At 35.6% G+C, this 23947-nt stretch overlaps 1 protein-coding gene across 2 annotated transcripts in view; it reads right to left on the reverse strand.

Moving 5' to 3' along the window:
• Positions 1-20324, reverse strand: part of GLRA3 (glycine receptor alpha 3) — an 85924-nt gene extending 65600 nt beyond the window's left edge. For both annotated transcript variants that reach the window (XM_066548296.1, XM_066548295.1), the window contains exon 1: positions 20180-20324. In XM_066548296.1, coding sequence (XP_066404393.1) covers positions 20180-20298 — 119 coding nt within the window. In that variant the 5' untranslated portion in view covers positions 20299-20324. The remainder of the gene's footprint in view (positions 1-20179) is intronic.
• Positions 20325-23947: the final 3623 nt, after the last annotated feature.

Consider the following 23947-nt stretch of genomic DNA (forward strand, 5'->3'; position numbering starts at 1 on the left):
GTTAAGAGAGCGCTGTGATCAGCCATGGGACCCAAAGGAAAGATTTTTGTTTTGTGGAACAACTCTTGAGTGCTGTCCAACACACTGGAAAAATAACAGTCAGAAAATACATAAATTTTGAGTTATACTGTGGTACACGGTGCAATTGAAACTATTTGTGGCTTTTGGAGTCTCAAAAAAGATCAAGAGCTTTGCATGTTTGTGCTGAATTCAAGTCAAAAATCCATTACAGAAGGACTTAAACCTCTTTTACTTACCCAATTCATTGTCTCCATATCAAGTCACTCTTTTAGAACCACATAAATATGTTTTTGTTTAGATGTAAACACAGGGAATAATGTAAAGACTTTAGGAATTTTTGACTCATAAAAAAACCATGCTAAATTTTGCTTCTAAACAATGGATGGAATATCAAAATGGAAAAATTTCATACAAGTATGTGTGCATGCATAGGCCATGTGGAGCACAGACTGAGAATGTAATTTCTGTCTTTCCAAGACTCTTTTACCCAGGATGATAAAAGTTACAGTTTTATAGAAACTTCCATTTAGAAGGTCTGCTAAAATTTTTGTCTTCAAGTTTGAAATTTGGATTTATTATCTTAAATAAAAAAAGATTTCATATTAGTCCTTGAGAGTTACAAATTTGGGCACGTATAGAATATGAACACAGAAACCTCTAGAATGCTATTGTTTGCTCATATTTTAATTAAAAATGGAAATTAGATCTTTTAGTTGTAATATTAAAGCAGAAGGTTTAAATTTTATCCTTGAGTTAATTGCTTAGCAAGTGTTTATTCTATTCTATATGTAAGTTGATTAGTATATTCTTAAATTGTTCATAAATTGTTAAACTGTTGGATATTTCTAAATGGTTATCAATATTTTGGTATCTCTTTCAGTAAGAAATGTTTCTTTACTCTCTTTCAATAGCTTAGTTTTTTATTTCTTCCCATAGCTGCAGAATGTATTTCCATTTCTGAGAAAGTAAGTATTCAACATATTCTTTTTGTAGTTCAGTTTGAAATTATCCTATTGCCACAATAGGATAATTTCATTATCAATAATTCTGAACGGATCTTATTCCTCACATTATTACAACTTGTAGTGATTTCTGTTTCTGTAAGACATCACTAATACAGCAAATAGGATACAAGAGTCAGATTACCTTTGTTGGGTACTATCTACTTGGAAGGCAGGAGAAGCGAGTTACTGCGTGTACACACTTAGTATATACACTTAAACACTTAGATTTCTTTCTAGTAGTCTTCTGTAAGGAATTTATATTTCTATTCCTTAGGTATATGAAATTTCTATACTATGAGATATGCAATCCTATATTTTTTTTCTTAATATATATAAATTATCCAGAACTCAAATATAGAAAGGCCCATTGTTTGCTTGAATATCATTTGCTGGAAAGGAAGAACTTGTTTCTTTGCTCTTTTTTTACTTCAATGGAATTTTTGTAAATCTTTCTTTGTTGTACTTGTAGCTCTTGCTTTGCCATGGAATAAAGTAATTTGAAATTAGGGTAACTAATGCTAACTGGGAAAAATAGAAATTGCTCTGACTATGGATTTTCTCAAAGTGACATTTACCTTTTTGTATGATGGAATCATTAGTATTTGCTTTCATTAGTAAGCTTTAAGTCTCAGAGCATCTTGAATAATTCAATGCCTGCTTATGAAAAGAATACACTCAGCATAATTAATACCTTTTATATAAAGAAGCTTTATCTCAAAAGTAATTTGTAATTTGTAGCTAAATATTTCTTCAAGGAATATTTTTCCTTTTACTAAGCTTGGGGTGCAATGAGAAAAAGCTGTTTGAGTTCTGCAGAATTCTGCCCTTTTGATTTAACTTTTATTGAAAATATGTATTTCAAGAATACTGTTCGACAAATAAAACTTTCATCAGTCAAAGCTGGCATGTGGAATAATCGTCTAGTTAAAAAGGAGCTAGACTTGATAATGTGGTAAAAGCAAGTAAAGCACTGCATTTTAGGAAGGGATTTTCTGTGTCCAGATTAATATAAAAATATACTCTGCATGGTAAGGGCTCTTCAGTTTTATTGCACAGTGCCTCTGAAAGCTAGGCCTCTGGCTAAGGGGTTAGAGGAGGGTATACTCCTTTCATGAACCAAGAATTGAGCTCCTTTTAGTGTTAATAATGCACATAACTTTGTCCTCGATACACAACTATTGCATAAGTCCAGGAATGGCTTTGCGTGCCTCCAGAGAGAATTCATTCTGACCTGTCACAGTACTTTAAAGAATTTGTACATGCATTTTCTAACAGAAAGAATTATAGGAATTTAATATCAGCAAGATTTTTAATATCAGCAAGGTATAATGGACTTGTGTTTAACATAAAGTCATAATGTGACTTTAAATTACTGAAAAAGAAAGCTGTACACTTTTTTGGAGGTAGAAGCTTCCCATTGCTGAAGTCTTTTATTGGAGAGAGATTATAACCTGACAGTCTTCTGGTCTGTTCATATTTTATGAGGAAAAGTTCCCAACAAGAATGCTCTCCCTGGGAGTGATTCTGAGCTGTTCCTGTGAGCTATTTGCAAATATTACTATCAGTTATAAGGATTTATGCTATTTTCTAATTTCAGACTTAGAACAGTACTTGACTTCAATTTCCTGGATGTCTCCTGAAAATCTTTAAATTGTAAATTAAGCCTTCAAAAACAATTGAAAAGAAATTTGATAGCTGAAGTTGTGGAAAAGAATCAAGAAAAAAATTGAAAATGTCAAAAGATATATTAAAAAATTATTTCTGACCAGACAAATTCAAACCGTTAAAATTTAGAGTTTTTGTTTCAAATAAGCTGTCACACAACACCAGACAAGATCAGAAAATGAGAATCACAAGGACTATAATTACTCCTGTCTCTGGTCTATTCTGTCCATTAACCTTTTTTTTTCTGAAAATCTGAGAACATATGAGCTTTACATCAGTGCCTTGAAGCCTGTCAAGTTGGAATTTCAATCACGGACATAGAAAACTCTCCTAAATCACAGGTGCTTTACCTACAAAGAGTCATATTTAAATCAGAAACTGTTAGGTCAAGCTGAAGATATTTCAAGTGGGATATAAATGTTAGAGAGAAGAAGCAGCCTGACACAGACTAGATGCAGCTTCTCTAGATCAGCTACTACATCCTAAATTTGAGAAAGCAAGCTACTTTTAAGAATGGTGTTCAGCAATCCCATCTACAATCTGGAAAGAAAATGCAAAGCAATTGATGGTTTGAAACTAAGAAATGCAAAAAGAATTGACAGAGACATAAATTCTGATGATGTGAAGAAAACAACCTCTTTCCTGAAGTCAGCCCATTTAAGTAGGAGAGTTTAAAACAATTAGAGCGAGGATATTAAGAGGTGTATGAACTGTGAACATGAGAAAGCAGTGAAGAAGGATTCAGAATTCCTGAAACAACTCAGCACCGTTGTGGTGAAGTTCTCACTGTGCTGCTGTGTTATCCAGTGGTGTGGAAAGATTGGAAGAGTGAGTAGAAGCATGAAGGTCACTTATTATTTTATATGATATTAATGAGACCAGTTCTGGGATGTTGCATCAAATTCCACGTCCGAGTTTTAAAAGGACATTAAAGCATTTGGAAAGGTACTGAACAAAGCCACTAAACTATGACCTGAGAGTTAGGGAAATTTGCTTCAAGTAAGAGACTTTAGAAGCTTAATCTTCTTAGTTTATCAAAAAAGAAGAGTGAAAAAAAAATAGCTTGATTGAAGTGTATAAATATCTCAAGAGAGCAGAAAATGCTGGACATTTATCTAAAGAATAAAAGCAGAAGAAAAACCAATGAGATTTGGACAAATTCAAATGGGAATTTGGACACACAATTTAATAACAGAAGATCAGATTGTACCAACTAAGACAATACAGCTTTCTGGATGAAACAATTTAATAAAATATGAGGTATTGTTCTTCATCTATGGCTAGCTTGGTGAAAAGGAATGATATATAGAAAAGCAAGCTAAATTCAAATTAAACATTGCAAATCTCATGCAGAAATCTTCAGACAGTCAAAAGGCACTTGATTGATTTGATTGAAGGAAGGGAAGCAATGGGCATAGTTCCAAGTGTGAAATGATGTCTTCTCAGGGTCCTTCTACACAGGGGTTGGGTCGCAGGCTTGCAGTTGCTGTAATGAGGTTTGAAAGTTATAGCTGTAATGTTGGCTCATCTTGCTCAATTCCTTTCACAGTTGGGTATTTGACTTACTAAGCAGTTGTATGAGCATCAGCTCCTTGCACAGTAGGAACTTGAGCTCTGGAATGGAAAGTGCACTTGAGCTGCCCAGAAACAAGAAGCAGTTTAAAGAATCAGAGGTTGACCACAAACAGGAAAAAGAGAGGCAACTATTCTGTCTATGACATGCACCTGCAAGGAATAAAGAATTGTAAGCTAAATGATAACGTTATCATGAAAGTGAATGGATGTGAAGTTGCCAGGAATAAATTTAGATCAAAATTAAACGACTTTCAATCACTGAAACACTTTAGTTATGGAATAGTATAACACTTTGAGCAGAGATAGATAGCCCTGTGTGTTTCAAGATGGAACTAGGCCTTAGGAGAGTGTGACATGTATGACTGTGATTGCAGGTGATGGGATTCAGCTATTTTTTAATCCTCTCCTGAGAATATGTTTACATTATTATTGATTCTTTCATGTTTTTAAAATATTTGCTGCTACAGAAGTCTGAAATAAGTATAGTTAACACAGCTATACAGCCAGAGCACCAAAATCTACAGAATTTAAATGGGAGGTCTCATGTATCAGCTGGCAATTTAGGTACCAAGATAAAGCACGGGTCATGAATAAGATAAAGCATGGGTCATGAATCTGTTCTCCTGAAATGTCTATTTAAAGTAGGAATGTTTGTGAGAGAACATCTTTCTCTTCTCTTCCTCCAAAAGAAAACTATTGTAAAAAACTCTTCAAAGGGCATGTACAATTACCACAAATGTTTCCTTCTCTAAAACATTTAAGGCTGAAAAAAATCAGATAATCAGATTGCTTTCCCATGTCTTTTTTTTTTTTTTCCTGAAGAACTACTGTGTTCTACCTTTAAGTTGTGTCTATCTATCCTAACCTTCTGCACATTTTTAGGAAAGCACAAACAAGGGAAAGAAACTTTACATATGAAAGTGTTTTATACAATCTTTATTTCAAAAGGCTTATTTTCAAATGTAATTTCAGGCCTACTACCTTTGAGACTTATCACTCTTGTACTGCAGAAAGTGCTGTTTTTTACTGATTTCCCTCATTTAAACATTCATCTTCAAGGTAGGATATTAAAAATTGTTTTCAGTGTGTGGTTTCAGCCTTATAAATACATATATTTGTTTGAAAATATTGAAGAAAAATGGTGAGTACTATCAGCATTTCTATAAAAAAGATTGTGTCGCTCCAGAGGGGCTTAATAAGAACAGTATAGACAAAAGGGAAGGAAGAAATTACATCTTTCACCATTTGCTGGGTCTTCTCATTTTGCTGCTGCAACAGGGAGGTGACAGGCAGAGAAAGAATATGGCGTGCTGTAATTATACCTTCCTGGAAACTTCCTAGAGAGATGTTTCCAAGTCCAGTTTAGGACAATCTGCTAATTTTTCCAAATTGGTCTGAGTAGTCTCCAGAGTCTCACAGACTTACTTTTGAACTCAATTGATACAAATTATCTTTGAATTATATGGTAAGTTCATTTTCTCCCTTCCATAGGTAAACTACTGATGCATTTTTTCTTGAAAAAATGTTTTCTCACATTAACACTGAGTTACTGTCACATTTGTCCTGGGGATTCATTTCATCTGATCAAAAATTACTAATTTTGTCTTGAACACAATCCATTTTAGTCATTCAGAGAGGCTGAAGTTTTGCATTTCATTTTACAATGCATACTACAGTGCCACTACATGCATTGTGATGGTCCAGTAGGTCTTTCATTTCATTATTTAACTTATTCTCTCAGACAGCAAGTGTGGCCAAACCCCTGGAGCAACTGGATGTTGTGTTTGTGGTCCTTTCTCTTGATGTTTGAATGTTTTAATGCACTTCATATGAAAATACTTCCCAGAGAAGTTCAAAGAAATTAATTACATCCTTAGAAGGAAAGCAAAAACTGCAGCCAATATGCATTTAATTGCATCTCACATACATTGCTACACAATAGCATTTCAGTAAATTATTTGAGCGGTACTTACTCACTGATTCACCAGCAATGGTTAGGAGAATTAACCTCATGACTAGTGTCCTTGATTCTATAGCTGTAAGCAATGGTGATAGAATTCATCAGCTTTTAAAACAAAAAATATTCAGTGTAACCATGTAATTTAAGAGGTTTGCTAGGAAGGAAATGATCCTCTAACTGGAGGTGTTGGATCATCTGATGGTGTCTTGCTTTTTGAAAACTTTAGCAGTAAGTTTTTGTGCTATGAAGAAAGCATTCAAAGCCTCTTCTGAATGATACAGAACTTCATCAAATACATTTGGTAGAATTAATGGGGAAAGCAAGCTTTTAATTTGGTGAGGTCAGAAGCATTTTTGTAATGGTACAAAAATACGGCTTTTTTTGTAATGGTAATGTCTCTAACTATCTGATCTACTAATTAAGTAGGTGAAGGACTAACAAGATCAGAGTTTATAGTAAGCATAATTTGCACACATTAGTCAAGAGGTGCATAAACCTGAACAAAAATACCTTTTTGAGAGTAGAATGTTCCAGCATGTGATATCTTAAAATAAAATAAAAAAATATAACAGGAATGATTACTGAAGGCCTCAAGCTGATCCAAATTAGTGTTTTCCTTGTTTTTACAAAAATAAACCCTGCTCTTTTAGAAAGACAAAAACTTCTTTCAATTTTACACCAAAAAATGTAATCCATTAATGTAAAGCATAAACAATACTAATTTTTTTTATTTTTTGGGATAAGGCTAAGGTTTTTCCAAATTTTTTCATCATTTATCATTGAAATGCATTTGTTCAGTTAAGTGGCATGACACAGATATTCTTTTGAGGTGTAATGTGTTTAAACTGACTGAGGTAGATGTGTCAGGAGAGAAGTACAAGTCTCGGTGGTTTACTGCAATAAAGAATTTTAAATTTGGAAACCTTAAAGATTAGCAAATATTGTGGAGGGAGTTCAGAAGACAGGATAAAAATTTTTTAAGCAATTATTTTTTAAATTTCAATAAAATTTAAACCCAACCTCTTTACTGAAAATTGAAATGCTTCATAGAAAATAAAAGACAAACAGACTTTTCTGATTGGAGGCCATTCATCAGCAATATTTATTTATGAAAATCCAGGGCCATTCTGGAAAGCCAGGAGCTATGTCAGGGGGTCACAGCTGCATGGACCCAGTACTGAAAGTGACATACTAAATAATCTGTCACTGCTGCTCCATTCTACCTCACACAGAGATACTTTCTTCTGAGAAACAAAACAATACAAAATTCATCTCCTTTTCTGAATTATCCTTGGAAGACAAGCTCTTTACATTATCTGTATTGTGAACTCAGGGAAACTGAACTCTTAGTTTAGATGCCTGAATTAGACAATGTTACCATCTACCATTCAAGGAGATAATTTTCTTCCAACTCTTTTGTATTCCATTATGAAAATAACTCTATTTGAATAATGATTTATTGGTGAATAAATTAATTTAATTCTGGGGGACAAAAAAAAAGTTTCCTATGGTGAAAGAATAGTGGAAGAGGGTGGCATATAATAAAGCCAACGATAGTAAATGACAGAGAAAGAATTAAATTTGCAATGTGTTAACAAAGACTGAGATTGCAAGTGCATTTCATTGTACTTCTGCTAAAACTGACAATAATGTGTTTCTTGCTAATTAAAGATGCAATCTCTTTTACTTGTTGTAGGTCATAAAATTGACAGTTCCTTGTGCAAAGAAAATGCAGATTTTCATATCCTGCAATGTTTTAGATAATGATAATTTTATCAGAACAAACACAGAATTCTTAACTCATGTTTGCCAGTGTCATATCAACTAAGAGGAGCAGAAACATTGTATCATCAAGACTTTAAAAGGTATTTTCTAAGAAAAACCCTCAATAAAATTTGAAATATTTTGTGTAAAATTTAGAATTTCTACTGATTTTTCCCAGCTGTGGAGATAAGTAGAGTTGCATCACGACACATTTTCAGTAACAATACCTACGTGCAACCAAAAAACCCTTTCTATTTTAAGTTTACTAAATATTTATTATTTATTATTTTAGTGGCTATAAATGAAAGCTACATTAAATATATAGGGGATTGCATTTCAATGCAACTATTAGAAAAGTATTTTTCTTTTAGATTTGAGATTTTTTTCTGTTTCATCTACAGAATTAACATTAAATTTTAGTGCTCCTGTAGCTTAGGCAATAGTCACATGCATTTTTTCATGTTCCTGATACCTTTAAGGTGCCATATTTTTTTTGCATTTATTAATACAGTTGAGAATTCTTCCAGTTCTATAATCTTCCTCTAGTCATGTTTGTCATGGAAGTAAAATAGCTTCTTAAAGTGAACACATGATTAACACATGTTAACATAAAGTACATAAATGATGGGCTACAGTTTCAAAAAACTTTAGATTGATATGGAATGTTTCAGCTCATCTTAACAGAGAGAAAAGAAAGAGAATAATGTGATTTAAAATCTTCTGAATAAGTTGCTCTGTCATGATCATCATTCTAGTATATTATAGTCTAGATAATGTCAGATTTACATAATTTTTTTTGTTTGTGACTTATTTCATATATATAAGCACAATGCTTTACACTTTCCTTAGGGAAAAAAATCTCAGGGTAAAAGAAGAAAACTAATTTATCAGCATTATTCATAATCCTATGGGCAAGGCTTTCTATCTTCATTAAAATATGAATTAAACAAACTACAGGTTGTCTCTGTAATTTTGCCTTGTTGTATAAGACAAGTTTATTGTTGTCAGTTTCAGCAATGCAACATATGAATTAATATATTTTATAAATTAGGATTCTGTTCTGAATATTTTTTCATTGTTTTCTCAGAAGAACCTACTTACTATTCTTTTAGCCTGTTGTATAGACTATTTTTATAAATGATCTACACTCAGGTCTTAGTTTCTTGCCATTTTTTAATTTATTCAGCTTACTTTTGGGGGAGGAAAAAGCTAACTCAAAGAGGAGCAGAGAATATTTCAAATATTCAAATTCTGACAAATCTCTCACTCTTCCGAGGACCTAATGAATGGGTTTAGGTTTTGACAACTTTATTTGTTGATTAAAAATTCTTCAAATTCGATTAACTTTGTTTTGTTTTGGTTTGGGGTTTTTTGATCGATTGTACTTAGCTAAAAGGAATGGAATATTTTTAAAAATATTACAGAATCTGTAAACCACTTATTTCTAGAAGTCTGAACTTGCATTATCATCTCACTATAAAGAGTAATTTGTGTATTCACTAAATAATGCAGAAAACTTATAGGCATAATGGATAGATTGCAAAATGACCAAGTAAAATAATTTCTTGAATATTCTGTTATTACATCAGATATTCTTCTATAAAAGCTGTCGGAGTTGAATAATTACATTTATTGTCATGATTAATGCATGATTCCCCTAACCAAGTGACCTTGCACAGGACCTGACTGGTGTCTTTCACCACCATAATGGATGGTAATGCAGCTGCTGACAGTGAGGCAACACAAGGCTGAAAGGCAAATTAATGCAAGTGAGACTTTTGACTGTAAACTGCTGTTTCTCAAGGCAATTCTTCCTAGATCTAGGAAGAACCTGTGAATTCTGCAAACAAAATTCTACAAAGTATAGCTGCTTTGTTGATTCTGTATTTAGAATACATTTCAAAATGTCCTTTAAATTGTAGAGATGCTTATCACTGAGTTTCTTAGTTCTAATGGATTTTTTTACTATTATGGGAGTGCCCCATCAGCTTTGCATTTATTAGGTTGCTGTACTCTTAACAGTATAACCAGAACAGTGTTCACTAAAGTGTACATCTGCAGAAGAGACATCTTTCTTGTAATCATAATTAATGGCCAATTAGAATGTCATACGTATTCTGATCCTTTTTTATATTTTGTTTTAAAAATTGACTTTTATGGGTAGTAAACCCTAAACAAAACTGAAAATGGGTTCTTTGCTGTTCTTCTTCTTAATTTTTAGTATGCATCAAAATTTTCTCAGAAAATCTTACATTAGAATAAAACAATTGAGGTTTATCAAAACTAGATAAAAAAATTGATTTTGAATTAAAACTCCAGATTTGTAAAGACTGAACCACAATTCAATGACACAATATTCTGTTTGCCTTAGGGAAGCTCTGGTTATATCAGTCCTGTATCTTGAGTGAACATGTGAGATGGCTGTTTAGAAGATTTGACTTTTTCTCTAAAATAAGTTTGATAAAAGTTCTGTTAGAGAAGAGCTCAATATAGCCTGAAAAGTCACTATATAAAGTATTTTTTTCCCAAAATACTTCTCATGAAATTGTTTATTCTGACTAGTCAGCTAATTATAGTGTAGATCTGTGTTCTTACTAATAATTTAGAGTTTTCAAATGAGACAAAATATTTCTAGTTGAAAAAATACTGTTTTCATGAAATGGAGTTTTAAGGAAACATATATGTTTCAATGTAGCTTTATGAAATGTTGACAGCCTTGGGTGGACTATTGTTCAGTGTCCTTTCTATTTTGTCAGTAACAATCAGTTTTCCAATGTCAATGGAAACTGAAGTTGGAGTATCAGGTTCTAATTTTCAAAGACTCTGAACATCTTCCTCAAAGAATGAGGAGATTTTTTCTTGCTTTCTGCAACTTAAACTTATTTTAATGCATTAAAAAGTGAGAAAATATTTTCAGAGCTTTGGAATTTTTTGTGAGACAGGAATGGTGATGTTTAACCAACCGTGCTAATTTACATGAGATATGTGGATTAAGTAACTTTTTCCTTTCTATTAATTCTATCCAGGATCAACACTGTAATAAATCAGTATAAGACTTTCTTTAACAAGAACAGAGTTGAGCTTCAGGGTGATGATGAGAGTGACAGAATTCATGCCACATAATGACAGAACCCAGTATTCCTAATGCATGCACTGAAGCATATTCCTTACGGAATAAGTCAGAGAAAATAATGTGAAGGTTAAAAAAAAAGTGCTGCTAGCCTTTCGTACTTCCTCCAAAATTATCCTGGTCCACTACACTCATTCTCTTTCACACACAGAAAGTGGCGTTTAAACTTCCCCTCAGATACATATTTAGTCTTTGCTTTTCTAGTCTTTATTATGGCAGCACTTAAATTATCATCCCAGTATTAGGAACTTTGTGTAAAAACTTCCAAATAAGCTGAGGGAAAGAAGGGTCATGACCTGAGCTGATCCTGCACTGCCCTCACAAATCCTTCACCAGATGAGCAAGGGGTCCACACACAGCACCCTCTCCCCTTCCCTGGATCATCATGAAAGCATTGAGGACACTGCCTCCTTCCCAAACAGTGTTAAAGGCTTTATTATGTGCAAGATCCATTTTCTCCCGAAGGAGTCATCCCTGTTGAAAAGGAGGAAAAAGAGCATTCTGTTAACCATTATTTAGGGAATCTGAACGAGTGCCTTTGTGCTCACATTTTGATCACAGATGAAAATTTGAGCACTTTTGGATCCAAAGATATGTGTAGAGAAACAACAGAAAGAGGTAAAGAGAGAGGGATATTCTGAGAGCTCATTTGCAGAGTGTTAGAATTTGGGTTTAAGTTTTGAAGAGAAAAGGTAAAATTTTAACACATGTATGGAGAAACTTCCAAATAGCATTTTTGATTCCAGTTCCCCGCTATATTGTACTTTTTGTAATCACATATTACTGTCTCAAGTGGGGACATTTCATATTCATTTTGTGTGGTAAAAACTTGCAATACTACGTTCGAAATATTTGACTATCAATTTTAGTGTGCAAGAACTGAGGGAAATGACAAAATATTTTATTCTACTTTAAGTCTTGCAAATTAAGAGTTTAAGCAAACTCTGATAAATCTCTTCTTAAAAAAAAATAAAAAAGGAAAGAAAAGAAACAATCCACAAAGAATTCTTCTAGCGGAATAAAGCACTGTGGAATAAATCCACTATGGATTTAAAAAAAAAGTCTTTTGGGGGATGTATAGCAGATATGATGCTGAAATCTGGCCACTTTGAATTTAGTTCTAATACTGCTGAGTCAGAGGTAATGGATCTGACTCAACAGCATCAGAGAAAACATCCCACAGATGCACATCCCTTCCCAAAAGTTCTATGTATGTGCTTAGGCACAGAATGGACATTTACCCTCAAACACAGGAGTTAGGCACAACTTCGCTGTGTGAAGTCAGCGCTTTAGTCATGATTGATTTCAAGGTATTTATTCTATTTTTGCCAGCAATTTACCACTTTGTGACATTTATTTTATCTAGTAGGGCATTCTTAGTCAGCATATATATTACTCACAAACCTGCAAGTTCACTTGGTCCCTGAAGATGTCTTAACCTACCTAGCCCAGAAGATGAACTCTCCTGTGCATTACTGAATCCCATAAAGGACAGTGCAGTTTTGAACCCTTCATGAAACTACAAGACTTAGCAGGACAAAAACTCAAGATCCTTTTAGAAATTGAATCCCACTCTATGCCAGAACATTATAAACCAACTTTTCACAAAATAGTCTCTAAGCTCAGTCCTGAAATAGTCCCTAAATGCAGTCTCCCACTAAGATGTAACATCATAACAGTTTCAAAGAGAAACAAAGGAAAAGAAAAGAAACCTATGAGAACCATGCTGGTATAATTGTATTAGCAAGGTATTTCTGCTGAGTGGTTACTTGAGAAATTAAAATTAATTAAAGTTAAGTGTTGGTAAAAATCATACAAAATTGTTAACAGCCAATTTTGTAGAAAATCATCTGTAAAATTGCACGTTCTGGTACTTGTGGATCTTCAGAGATACTAGGATTACATTAGGTTCACATTTTACCTTTCAAAATTCAGAAAGGGAGAAGGTATTTGGAATGTTTTTTATAAGGAACTCGAACTCTAGACATAGTGGAGTCTTAATGTAAACTGTACATAGTATATGAAGCCTTGAGCAATGCTGTGATGGGCAGCACAAGCTAATACCTTTTTTAGATTAAACGTGTTTATATATCTATCTTATATCAAAGAGAGAATGCAAAAAAGAGAAAAAATATTAAGACAGTAGGTGATGTAGTTATAACTACAGCTTGAATTTTATTAGAAGAAAAGAATAATTTTGTTTTTTTAAATTTTATAGCTGTTTTGATTTTGCTTATGATGCTTTTCCTAAATTAGTTTTAACTGTAAGAATCCCATGCAGGTGAATAGCAATTAACTCAGCCTAAGGAACTGTTTGAGAAAATTTAGTACTCCTGTGTTCTACTCTATTGTTTCACCAGAAGAGCCTCAGGATAACCTGCTGCCTTGCTTTTTCCTCTAACCATTGATTTGTATTAGTCAGTAGCCCCACTACTTGTGCAGCTCCACTATTTCAATGCCCCATCAGTGACCATGATCATGTCAGACCAGAGCATTCTTGAAATTTTCTACCTTTTCTGTGGTCTTGAAAACTGTGAAAACTGCATTTTGCTAATATTTTTTGTCACCAGAAAGAAACTTCGGTAATAATGATATTGAAGAGGACTGATCTTCCTTAGGGAAGTTCCTACCTAGAAATAGCCTTGACTCTCCCAGCTGTCCCCACTCATTTTGTACATCAGAGGTAAGCTCAGAGAAGTAACAGGGTGGTCTTTGATGTGAAAAAATTGCATAAAAATTTGGAGTGTGGAGTCACTGTCCCTACAGATGTTTAATGAAAGACTGGATGTGGAACTTAATGCCATGGTCTAGTTGATATGGGGATGTTCATTCAAAGGACATGATGATCTTAGAGGTCTTTTCCAACTGAATTTTGTGATTCTGTGATTCTGTTCATTATGTGAAAAGTCCAATTAAGTGTAGATTGGGTGTTGTTACCCTGTTTGCTATAATGGGTTGTCAATAATATGTTGAAACAATTCATTAGATATCTGACTGGAAATGTAATAATGAAATGCATTCTTTTATATAAATATATACCATCTATGTTTTTTTTCATTCTTTTTTTTTATTGTCACTTCTTACACTTCCATTGCCATACCATCTAAAGGCAGAAAGGACAGCCAGAAAGGATAATATTGTCTCAAAAGCCATAAAAAATAACAGATTATGCTAGGAAAAAAGTACAGTCTTTAAGATTCTCACCCTTTTTTCTTGAATTTACAGTGCAAACAATTCTGCTTTCTGATGCTCTTCTCGTTCTTCTGTTTTGGTCCTGCATCCTTGTTAAACATAGTTTTTTACGGTTCATTTTCCTGCTCTCTGAGATGTTCCCTTTTTGCTGGTAGTTGATATCCTCAAAAAGGTGCCTTTTACGTGACCTATTCGTGATGCCTATTTATCAGTGAAAGTGATATCTTCTATTTCCTATCTTCTTTCACTGATTCTTTCACTAAACATCATGAACTTTAGTAGGAAAAGCAGTAAAGAGAACAAGAAGCAACACCAGAGAAAAGAGCTCTTCATCATGCATTACTTGAGAAAAGCTGATTTGCAGGAATAATTCCCTATAGGTATTATTACATAATACTCAGTAAGGTCATTGAAGCCTGTATTTTGAATCTGTTAAAATAAGAAGCTCTAATCTTGTAAAAACTTTTATTTTCTCTGATTGTCATGATTTCTAGGATGCCTGGACAAAAATAATATTATAGAGGAGTTACTACATTTATCATCATACAGAAGCACAGCACTTATCTCACAATATTACTTGTTGTTGTTACCATCAGTTGTTGTTACCATCAGTTGGCTAGAAATGAATTATAAGAAGTTGAAAAGTAAGAAAATGTCACTAGCACTGTAAGAATTGAAAGATTCATGGTTTTAATTGAAATTTCTGTGTGATTTAATTTTCTTAAAGATTATAGTACTGTAAACACAAAAATATATACATAATATATAAATATATAATCCTTTCCTGAAATTATAAAGATGATAATCTCTTAGAAAAATCACCACATTTTTATAGATATAAAGAATGGATAGCTAAAGCACTAATCAAATTTTTACTCATGAAAAGTAAAAATTGCACCTATTTGGTACAAAAGGATTTTTGTGTCTTCAGTGGTATAGTTGAAATACAAGAGAAATCGGTAGAGCTGAAATACAAGAGCATTTGAATTACATATTCAAATAAGGGGTCACAAAACCCCTTTTTGTCACTTTTGTCTGAGTTTAGGAAAATGCAATGCTTCCCTAATGGTACTGATGTTCTCCTCCTAAACTTTTGGAAGGATCTTTCATTACAGGAATTTGACTGGGCTCAGTGTGAGCTCTGGTAACTCAGCTTTGAAACAGAGATGTTTGTTTTGTAGAACCCTCAGCAGGGGTTCACCTCTCTTCTCTGAGGACTTGTGTTTGTTTTTCCTTTTTTTTTTTCACCCTCAGAAGTGCTGGGGAGATTCTCATGGTCTCTGCACGAGCTAGTATGCAAGCATGCTTTCACCCAGTCTTGTACCTTCATCATTTCCATCGTGAGCCCGACCTGCTGACCTGACCCTTTGGCTTTGACCTTGGGCATACCTCTTCATTACCACCTTTGCCCATCAATTTGAACTTTCGAACTGTTCTCCTGCTCAAGTGCTGTGGGACTGCAAACTTATATGGCAGAATCCTGTTCTTTCCTGTGTTGCTGTAAGTCTGAGCTCCCAGCTCGCCTACCCTTCCTTTGCTACTCCCTGAGATGTGCTAAGTGCTTTTCATGGGACCTGGAGTCTGTCACCTGATTTATTCCACAGAAACTAACTTTCATATTAAGTCTGGGCTGCCAAGAGAAGGCATTGTGCCTCAGTGATGTCATCTTGCTTTAGTAGGTTTTCTTTTACAAACTTTTATTCGCATCTTGATTTGGACACTTTTATTTCTTGAGTAGCATTGTAGGTCTAATTATTAACATATTAATAAGCTACTGAAGCTTCATTAGAGTACCTGAAAATCTTTATTTTCAAAGATATTTGTGATGCTATGTCAGAATTAATAGTTTTTAGCTGCTGTATTTTTTTCTCTTTCATTATTTGAAGGAACTAATACTGGCCTAAAGGATAATGACTTCTGCCTCTTATAGCTATTCACCTGAAATCAATTTGCAATGAAATGCAGGAACAATTTCAAAATCAGTTAACCTTAAACTCAGATATGCCCCAAAGTTAGGTTGCATGGAGGTTTTCCCCACAAAAATCTGGTTTTTAAGAGCAATTATCTGTGTCTGTGATACTGTTTTCTTTAATGTAAGTTCAATGGAGTAGTGAAAAGAACCAGGAAAGAGGCAAGAGTCGAATTATAGCATGATTCTTAGTCTATGCTAATATAGATAAATAAAGAAATACCACATAGGAAGAATCTATTTTGCATTTCCCCAGTGCAATCTACCTTTTCATCCTGTTCTTTCCTCATACACAGGTCTACATATAAAATAGATACATTACATCCTCCAAGGAAAAAGCAAATACCTTCAAGTCCCCGACAGCGTAGCTCTAACAGATCAGTGCTAGTGTCTGTGAAAGTTCCTGAGCTGTTATGAAACTGTTTTTGACTCACAAATCTGATCTTTGCATTTACTCTATAAATATGATCTTATTTCATCATGACCTTTTGGAATTCAGGCAAATCCAGAGGATTTCTCATTAACACTATTACTTTATTGAAAACTCAGGAGAATACTCAGTCTTAGACATTATTATAACTTCAAACTATATCTCAGGATTTTTTTATTTCTTTGGTAGTAAATTACAGTTATTTTAAGGCTACATTACATTATTTTTCCTAGATTTTGCCTCTTTTTTGCACCTGAACCCTCTTAGTATCACACTCAGACTCAGACTGGCAGTAATATTAATAAGTAATAGGTTTTTTCTATTTTGGGTCTGATAATAAATTTTGTCTCTATCCTCAAATATATTGCATAAACCAAAGTGTTATGTGCTTTAACCATTGTTTTTCAGGTTTAAAATCTATTAATACATTATCAATATATGTGTTAATCTATGACATAACAGTACAAACATGCACAATATTGAAAGACAATAGTGAAAGACTATAGATAATCATGAAATCATTAAGGTTGGAAAAGACCTCAAGATCACGAAGTAGAACCTTTGACTGAGCACCACCTTCTCAACTTAACCCCAGCCCTAAGTGCCACGTCCAGTCATTTCCTGAACATTCCAGGGATGGTGACTCCACCACCCCTCTGGGCAGCCCATTCCAATCCTTGACCACCCTTTCTATGAACAAATTATTCCTGATATCCAATGTGAATCTTCCCTGGCACATCTTGAGGCCATTTTCCCTCGTCCTGTCACTTGTTGCCTGGGAGAACAGGCTGATCCCCACCTGGCTACACCCTCCTTTATGGGAGTTGTGGAGAGCAATAAAGTCTTCCCTAGCCTCCTTTTCTCCAGATTAAACAACCCCACTCTCTCAGCCACTCCTCACAAGACTTGCTCTCTAGACCCTTTCCCAGCTTCATTGCTCTTCTAATTTTTTTTTCCTACATCTTTCAGAAACCAAATAATTAGACCCTATAATGACCAATATACATCTTGTTTCAGTCATTGCAATTTGAAGGATCTTTTGATGTGGAATGAAGAATGAGTTATTTAAAAAAAAAGTAAATCAGGTGAAGTTTCTTCTTGTTAAGCATGCATTTCGAGATTTTGCTCATTAAAATAGCCAGTCCAAATTTACACTGAAAACCATCTTTTTTTCCTATCTTCACAGGCATGTAATTTAAACATTAATTTTAAATAGCCTCGGGGCTGTTGGACAAGTAATGAAGGCTTTTCTTGTTAGTTTCATTCAATTTTCTCACACAGCCTTTAGTTTCTTAATGAAGAGCAGAAAAATTTCAAAGTTTCACAATGTAAAAGAAGATAATATAATTTCTTCCAAAGTGTGTGAGTAAATAAACCACTTTGACTGTTCCTAGAAATCCATAGCACACCCACCTTCCTATCAAGTGTTATACAGGTTCTGAGGCTGGAGTCTGTGTCTAACAGAGAGTAGGAGCAGCATTCTCCTACTAATGCTATTCCCTGCTCCCTTTGCTCCAATGGGAATCATTTCACAAGCCTTAAGTTGGAAAAGAAATAGGATTAATGGCTCTAGAAAAGTTGAGAATTTTACAGATTTTCATATTTTACATTTTTTTTCACTTTTTTCCATTTTCAAAGTGTGGAGAAGACTCCTATGTATTTTGAACTGGCTCAGGTTTCGCATGTATTATTTCTAGACCTAAAGTCATCAGCAGTCTCTATCTTGAGATTGATATGGAAGATAAACATGGACTTTGAGCAGCTTTCTGAACTCTTTCTCCAACTATATAGTCCTTGTGCACAGTAACCATGTTAATTATCATAAAATGACTATTTATAAGCAGAATGTTATTACAATACCACAGTTATCTGGATGTTGAAGAGAATAGTTTGAATTTATGCTACATAAGATATCTGCATATGTTTGGAAACAATTCAGTATTGGTACAGATTTATGTGATAAAAAATACCTCTATGACTTTCATAACTGACTTTACAGCTTTTTTCTCCTTTGGAATAAACGTTTTTACATCATTAAAATAAAGGATGAACAATTCAACAGTAGGATGGCATTTGCATGGAATAATATGCAGAGGAGAAATAAGTTCCATAAGTACATTGAAATAGAATAAAAATAGCATAGTACTGCTTTTATTGCTTACACTACACAAGTGTTTGGTCACCTACACTGAACATTAAATACTCACTGCAAAATTTAAAGTGTAATATACATGCATTGACTCTTTCCTGACAGTGTCAATCTCATACCATGTGACCAAGTTTCTTAAAATCTCTTTCTTTTGGCACAATTACAATAAAATTGCATTATAAAATATTTATGTTACATATGTTGACATCATTAAATTAACTTTAAATGGAAAGGTTTGCTATAAAACTGTGAGCACTTCTGAAGTGTGCCATCATTGTGGGGAATACATGCTGCTGGCTTAACTTCATGGCTATAAATCCCTTACATGTATAATCCCCAAACTCTCTTTTCAAATTTAAGTTTCACTTTTTGTCTGTTAAATAACAATGTGATTCTTAAAATAGTCTGGCACTGTCATGTTATATGCCATAGTTTGTTTATTGTGATACAGGGCTAGAATGTTTGTTGATAACAAGCATGGCTAACTGCATCAGCAGAGAATATAAGACATTGAAATCTCTTTCTCTGGAAGTGTGGTGATACCGGTTCTAAAATGGACTTTCTAAGTTAATTTTAGCCTGGTATCACCACACTTCCAGAACTATGTGTTAAAAGAATGCTTACATTGATATAGTAACATCACTTTACCTAAAAAGAGTGTGCTGGGCTGAGAAAGTCGTACAAACCTCAGTCTTCTACTCAGGTCATAATTTATGGATATGTTGCCATCTTTCATAATACAAATCGTAGACTGTCAGTAGCACAGCAAATGCTTTCCCTCTTAAGGGAACTTCTTTAGACCATATCCTCTCAGAAACACTCAGCTCGTGTTTCTCTGTTTCTGCACAAGTCTTCTGACCTAAGGCAATCTGTGATTTTCATTTTGCTGAAAAGAACTGATAGTAATAAAGAAGTCTTTATATTCCCAACTCAGATCATCTTTCGTAACTTTTACATATAGACACTTTGCACCTTAAGAATTTTCAATATCGTTGATGTTATAATTCCTGCTAAAAGCAATGATAAAATTCACAGATCTTACAAGGAAACTATCTGCGAGCAAGTGCAGGAAGTACACAACCTCCTGCTTGTAAAATTCAAAATGGGATTCGGGACAGTGCAATGTTATGAAGCCGTTCAGGAAGCGTGGAGCTCACGCATTTAGTTTCTGTGCCCACAGCCTGGCTGCCGAAGGTAGCCGGGCGTTCGTGGTGAGGAAAGGCGGTGACCGCGGCGGCTCTCCGCACCCGTCCCAGGCACTTCAGCTGCCCGACACCCGGCAAGGGGGACACCTCTAGTTCCCAAAAGAAAGCAACTCACCTGAGCAGGACCGCGGCTTCCCACAGATAAAACCCCGAGACAGCGGCGCGGAGGTACCTAATCCGGGCCATGCTGCTCGGAGAGGCGGCGGAGCCCGGGAGCGGCGGTGTCGGAGGCATCGGAGGGGCTCCGCGGGCGGGCAGCAGCCCAGCACCCTGGAGAGCTCCGGCGGCTCCTCGCCCGCCGGCCGCCTCAGCGCCTGGGCGCCCTCCCGCTGGGCCCCGCCGCGCCCGCCCCGCCGCTCCGCATCGCAGCCCAGCGGGAGCTAATCCCAGCCGCGGCGGCGGCGCCGAGCCGCGGCGGCGGCGGGAGCCCCCCTGCCCGCCCGGCTGCCCCCGGCTCCTGGCAGCAGCCGGCTCTCGGCCGCCGGACGCATCCCGGGCACGGGGCGCGGCGCGGCCGGCGGCGGGGCGGGCGGGAGGCCGGGCCGGGGCCGGCTGAGGCCGCCCCCCGAGAGCGCGGCCGGCGCGGGGGCGCGGGGCGGGACCGGGCGCGGGGGACGCTCTGCTGGGGCTGGCGGGGCTCAGCACCGCTCCGGCCCGAGCGCCGTCCCTGGCGCGGGAACAGCGGCCACCGAGCCGATGCCTACACGGGTCAGAGAGACCGGGTGAACTCACTGAACCTCGGGTCTCGGAAAAGACTGGGCAAAGAGGGGCTCTTCTGCTTTGCCTGTAGGTCTGGGGGTAGGATTTTTCTTAGGAAATGGGTGAGGGGGTGTGAGAAACCCATCTCTTTATTTCACTCTCTTTGAAAATACGGTTCTGATTAACACAGAAAAAGCATTATATTCTGTTCTATTTGACTTTTTCAGTAAAGAAAGATGATCTAGAGCCATAGGGTGGGCTAATAGGGAAACCCAAATAGTCTGAAAGTTTGACTGGGAAGGAGAGCGGAAGGGATTATGAGAAGGAACATCTTAAGAGGGAAATCAGAAAGTTATTAATGAGAACACGGGGGACAGAGAACAATGTTACAAGTACAGGTGGCAGTAGGAAAGTGACATGATTACATTTATTGTCAAAGAAACCAAACATGTCAGGCAAAGCAGGTGCTGCTTTCCTTAGCAAGGGTAAGGCTTTATGAGTTGATCTCGAGAAATATTGTTTGAGAAATTCTTGTGGGAATCTGTATGGTTTGTGCACCAAGTAAAATGAAGGATTTGTCAGGAAGGGCTACACCTGGAGAAGGGCAGAAGGGGAAAATATCTATGGGATTGTAGAGTAGGGCTGCTCTGTGAACCTAAAAGACAATGGCCTTTGAACTGCCATATCATGCCAGGGAGAGCCAGTGGAAAGAGAAATCTGGGAGAACCATTCAGGACACAGCTCTGCATTTGTGAACAGCATCTGACTGGGCCTATCTCCCTCTCCTTGACTGCCTCCTCAGTATGATCTGCCTGCTATTTTTCCCTGTAGCCACTAAACAGGAAACACTAACAGTCAGATGGCAGCCCCAACACTTGGGCAGCTCCAATAACTGCAAAGCCCACAGGATTATCTCATGCCAGACTCTTATTAAAAAAAAAAACATAGAAAACTTGAATGCCAAAGACAGAAGCAGATGTGGAAAAAGGCAAAGGTTCAGCAAGATAAGGCACATGAAGCAAACAAAAAGAAACTGAAATTTGAGGGAAGTATAATCATTCATTACAGAAAAAGGAAGATTGAAAGAGAGAGAGTGAAATATAGAAAACCTTTTAACACAGAAAAAAACCCAATTATAAGGTAATCAAGTAGAGGAGATGCAGGAAAGAAATAAGAAACAAGGATTTTATGCATTCCTTATATCCAAAGATAGGTGTGAGTTAGAAAGAAGGCATTTCATTAGAAACCTTGAAAGTAATCACCTGTTCCACCTGCAGGTATATTGTCTTTTCTTTTTTTTTTTTAATTTCAAAAAATACCCCACATGTGACTTTCACCACAGTTCTTAATTTACATTGTCCATTTTTACAATATTGCTATTCTTTTTTTTAGCTCTTCTTCAAAGTTGTTCCAAGCAGGCATCACTAAATATTAATGCCTACCACACATTTTAGAGCCAGTTGGGATTTCTTTGTTGATACCTATCAAGATTATGGCAAAGAATGGAGCAGAACATCACTAACAAATTTTCCTCCATTCCCTGAACTTTTTTAATTAGTAGGGGTTACATAAACGAAGGGATACTGTAGGTTTCTAGGTCCACTTTGCAAAAAGTTGATCCTTTTGGTTTTTTTTCTCTCTGTAGCCCTAAATGTCAACAATGATAACGAAAGAAACTTGTTTACACCTTCAACTGAAAACACAATAGCAAACAAACTAACAAATCCCTCTATTTACTCAGGGACAGTCTGTCAATGCAGGTGCTCTGCAGAATCAGTGAATTGCTTTCTTTCTGTATTTAGAAGAGTTGATTCCTCTCTTTTCTCTTAAAATGAGTATGCAGTGAGGCTGCTTCTCCAGGAGCTATTTATCTTTGTGCATTATGTACTTCAACAGTGAATTGTTCTAATTTAATTTATTTGCATTGAGGCATATGCATTTTTTTTAAGGTGCTACTAGTTGAAACTGCCATCACGAACTCTCCATGTCTCCAATAGGAACAGTTCTATTAATTATAAATGCAGGCTATACTTTAGATATGCAGAGTTCAAGCTTCTCAAAATCCTTGTGGGAAATATATATGCTTGCTTGTGCTTTAGGTAGCCAGCTTACCGTTGCAATATTTTATTCTGCTAAATGAGACTATTTTCAAACTTTTCTGCTGGAAGTGTTGAATATTAAAATATTTTCTTCTGAGTGAATTAAAACAATTCACCTTGGTATATAAAAGGTTCCAATTCAACAAAACACTACTGTAGACTTCAAACTTTGATAAAATATTTCCTATTGTTTTAATTTTACTATATTGTTTTAATTACCATCTTTTTAGTCATTCCATATCATTACTGGTAAGATGTCCCATCTTTAGAAGATCTTTATGGTATCTTTTGATACTTCAGGCAGTTACAGTAGATTGAAAAATTAGATTTGTTTGAACATCTATTTTAAAATCAGAATCCAGAAATTAGAGCTTCTGTCTCAAGTATTAATGTTGGTTATTTATATTTTAAAAATCAAGTAATATTTCTCATAATTCAAAACACGGTAGCTGGTGTGTGTCACATGCATACAAAACTCAGCATATTTACTGAAAATAAATGCGCTGCTTCATTTATTTTCAGTAGTACTAGAAGTGAATTGAAGTACATTCTTTACTCATGGAAAACATCAGTATGTTGAAAAAAAGGTTTCACCAAAATATTCTAAAGTCAATCTCTAATTCTCCTTATAACCAGCAGGCTGGATAGCTACTATATCCCTGGTTCAACCATGTTTTAGTTGGTTTAGGTATATATGAAAGTAAATCACTTGTGTTTATAAGCTTGAGAAGTGTTCACCAGGAGTGAACTTCAAGTGTTCACAGTAGCCTGTGAGGCAAAAGTGGTTTAAGGTTACTGGAAGAAGATGCTCCTAATGAGAATCATAACAATATTTTTTGTTGTTGTTGTTCCAAAAATGGGGAACTTTTGAAAAACTTGAAAAATTTTGTGTATTAGGACAACAAGAAATAGGATGGGTCAATATTATAGTCTACCTCAGTTTATTAACGCACAATTTATACAACTGAATGCAAGATAATGTAGCTACTTCAAGTTATTCACACAGAGAAACTGAAGTGCATATATGGGTAGAAGGATTAATTAATGTGCTTTTTGGTGTCATAGCATTATTCTGGAATATTAAG

This window comes from Molothrus aeneus, chromosome 4 (genome assembly GCF_037042795.1).
Source record: "Molothrus aeneus isolate 106 chromosome 4, BPBGC_Maene_1.0, whole genome shotgun sequence".
NCBI lineage: Eukaryota > Metazoa > Chordata > Aves > Passeriformes > Icteridae > Molothrus > Molothrus aeneus.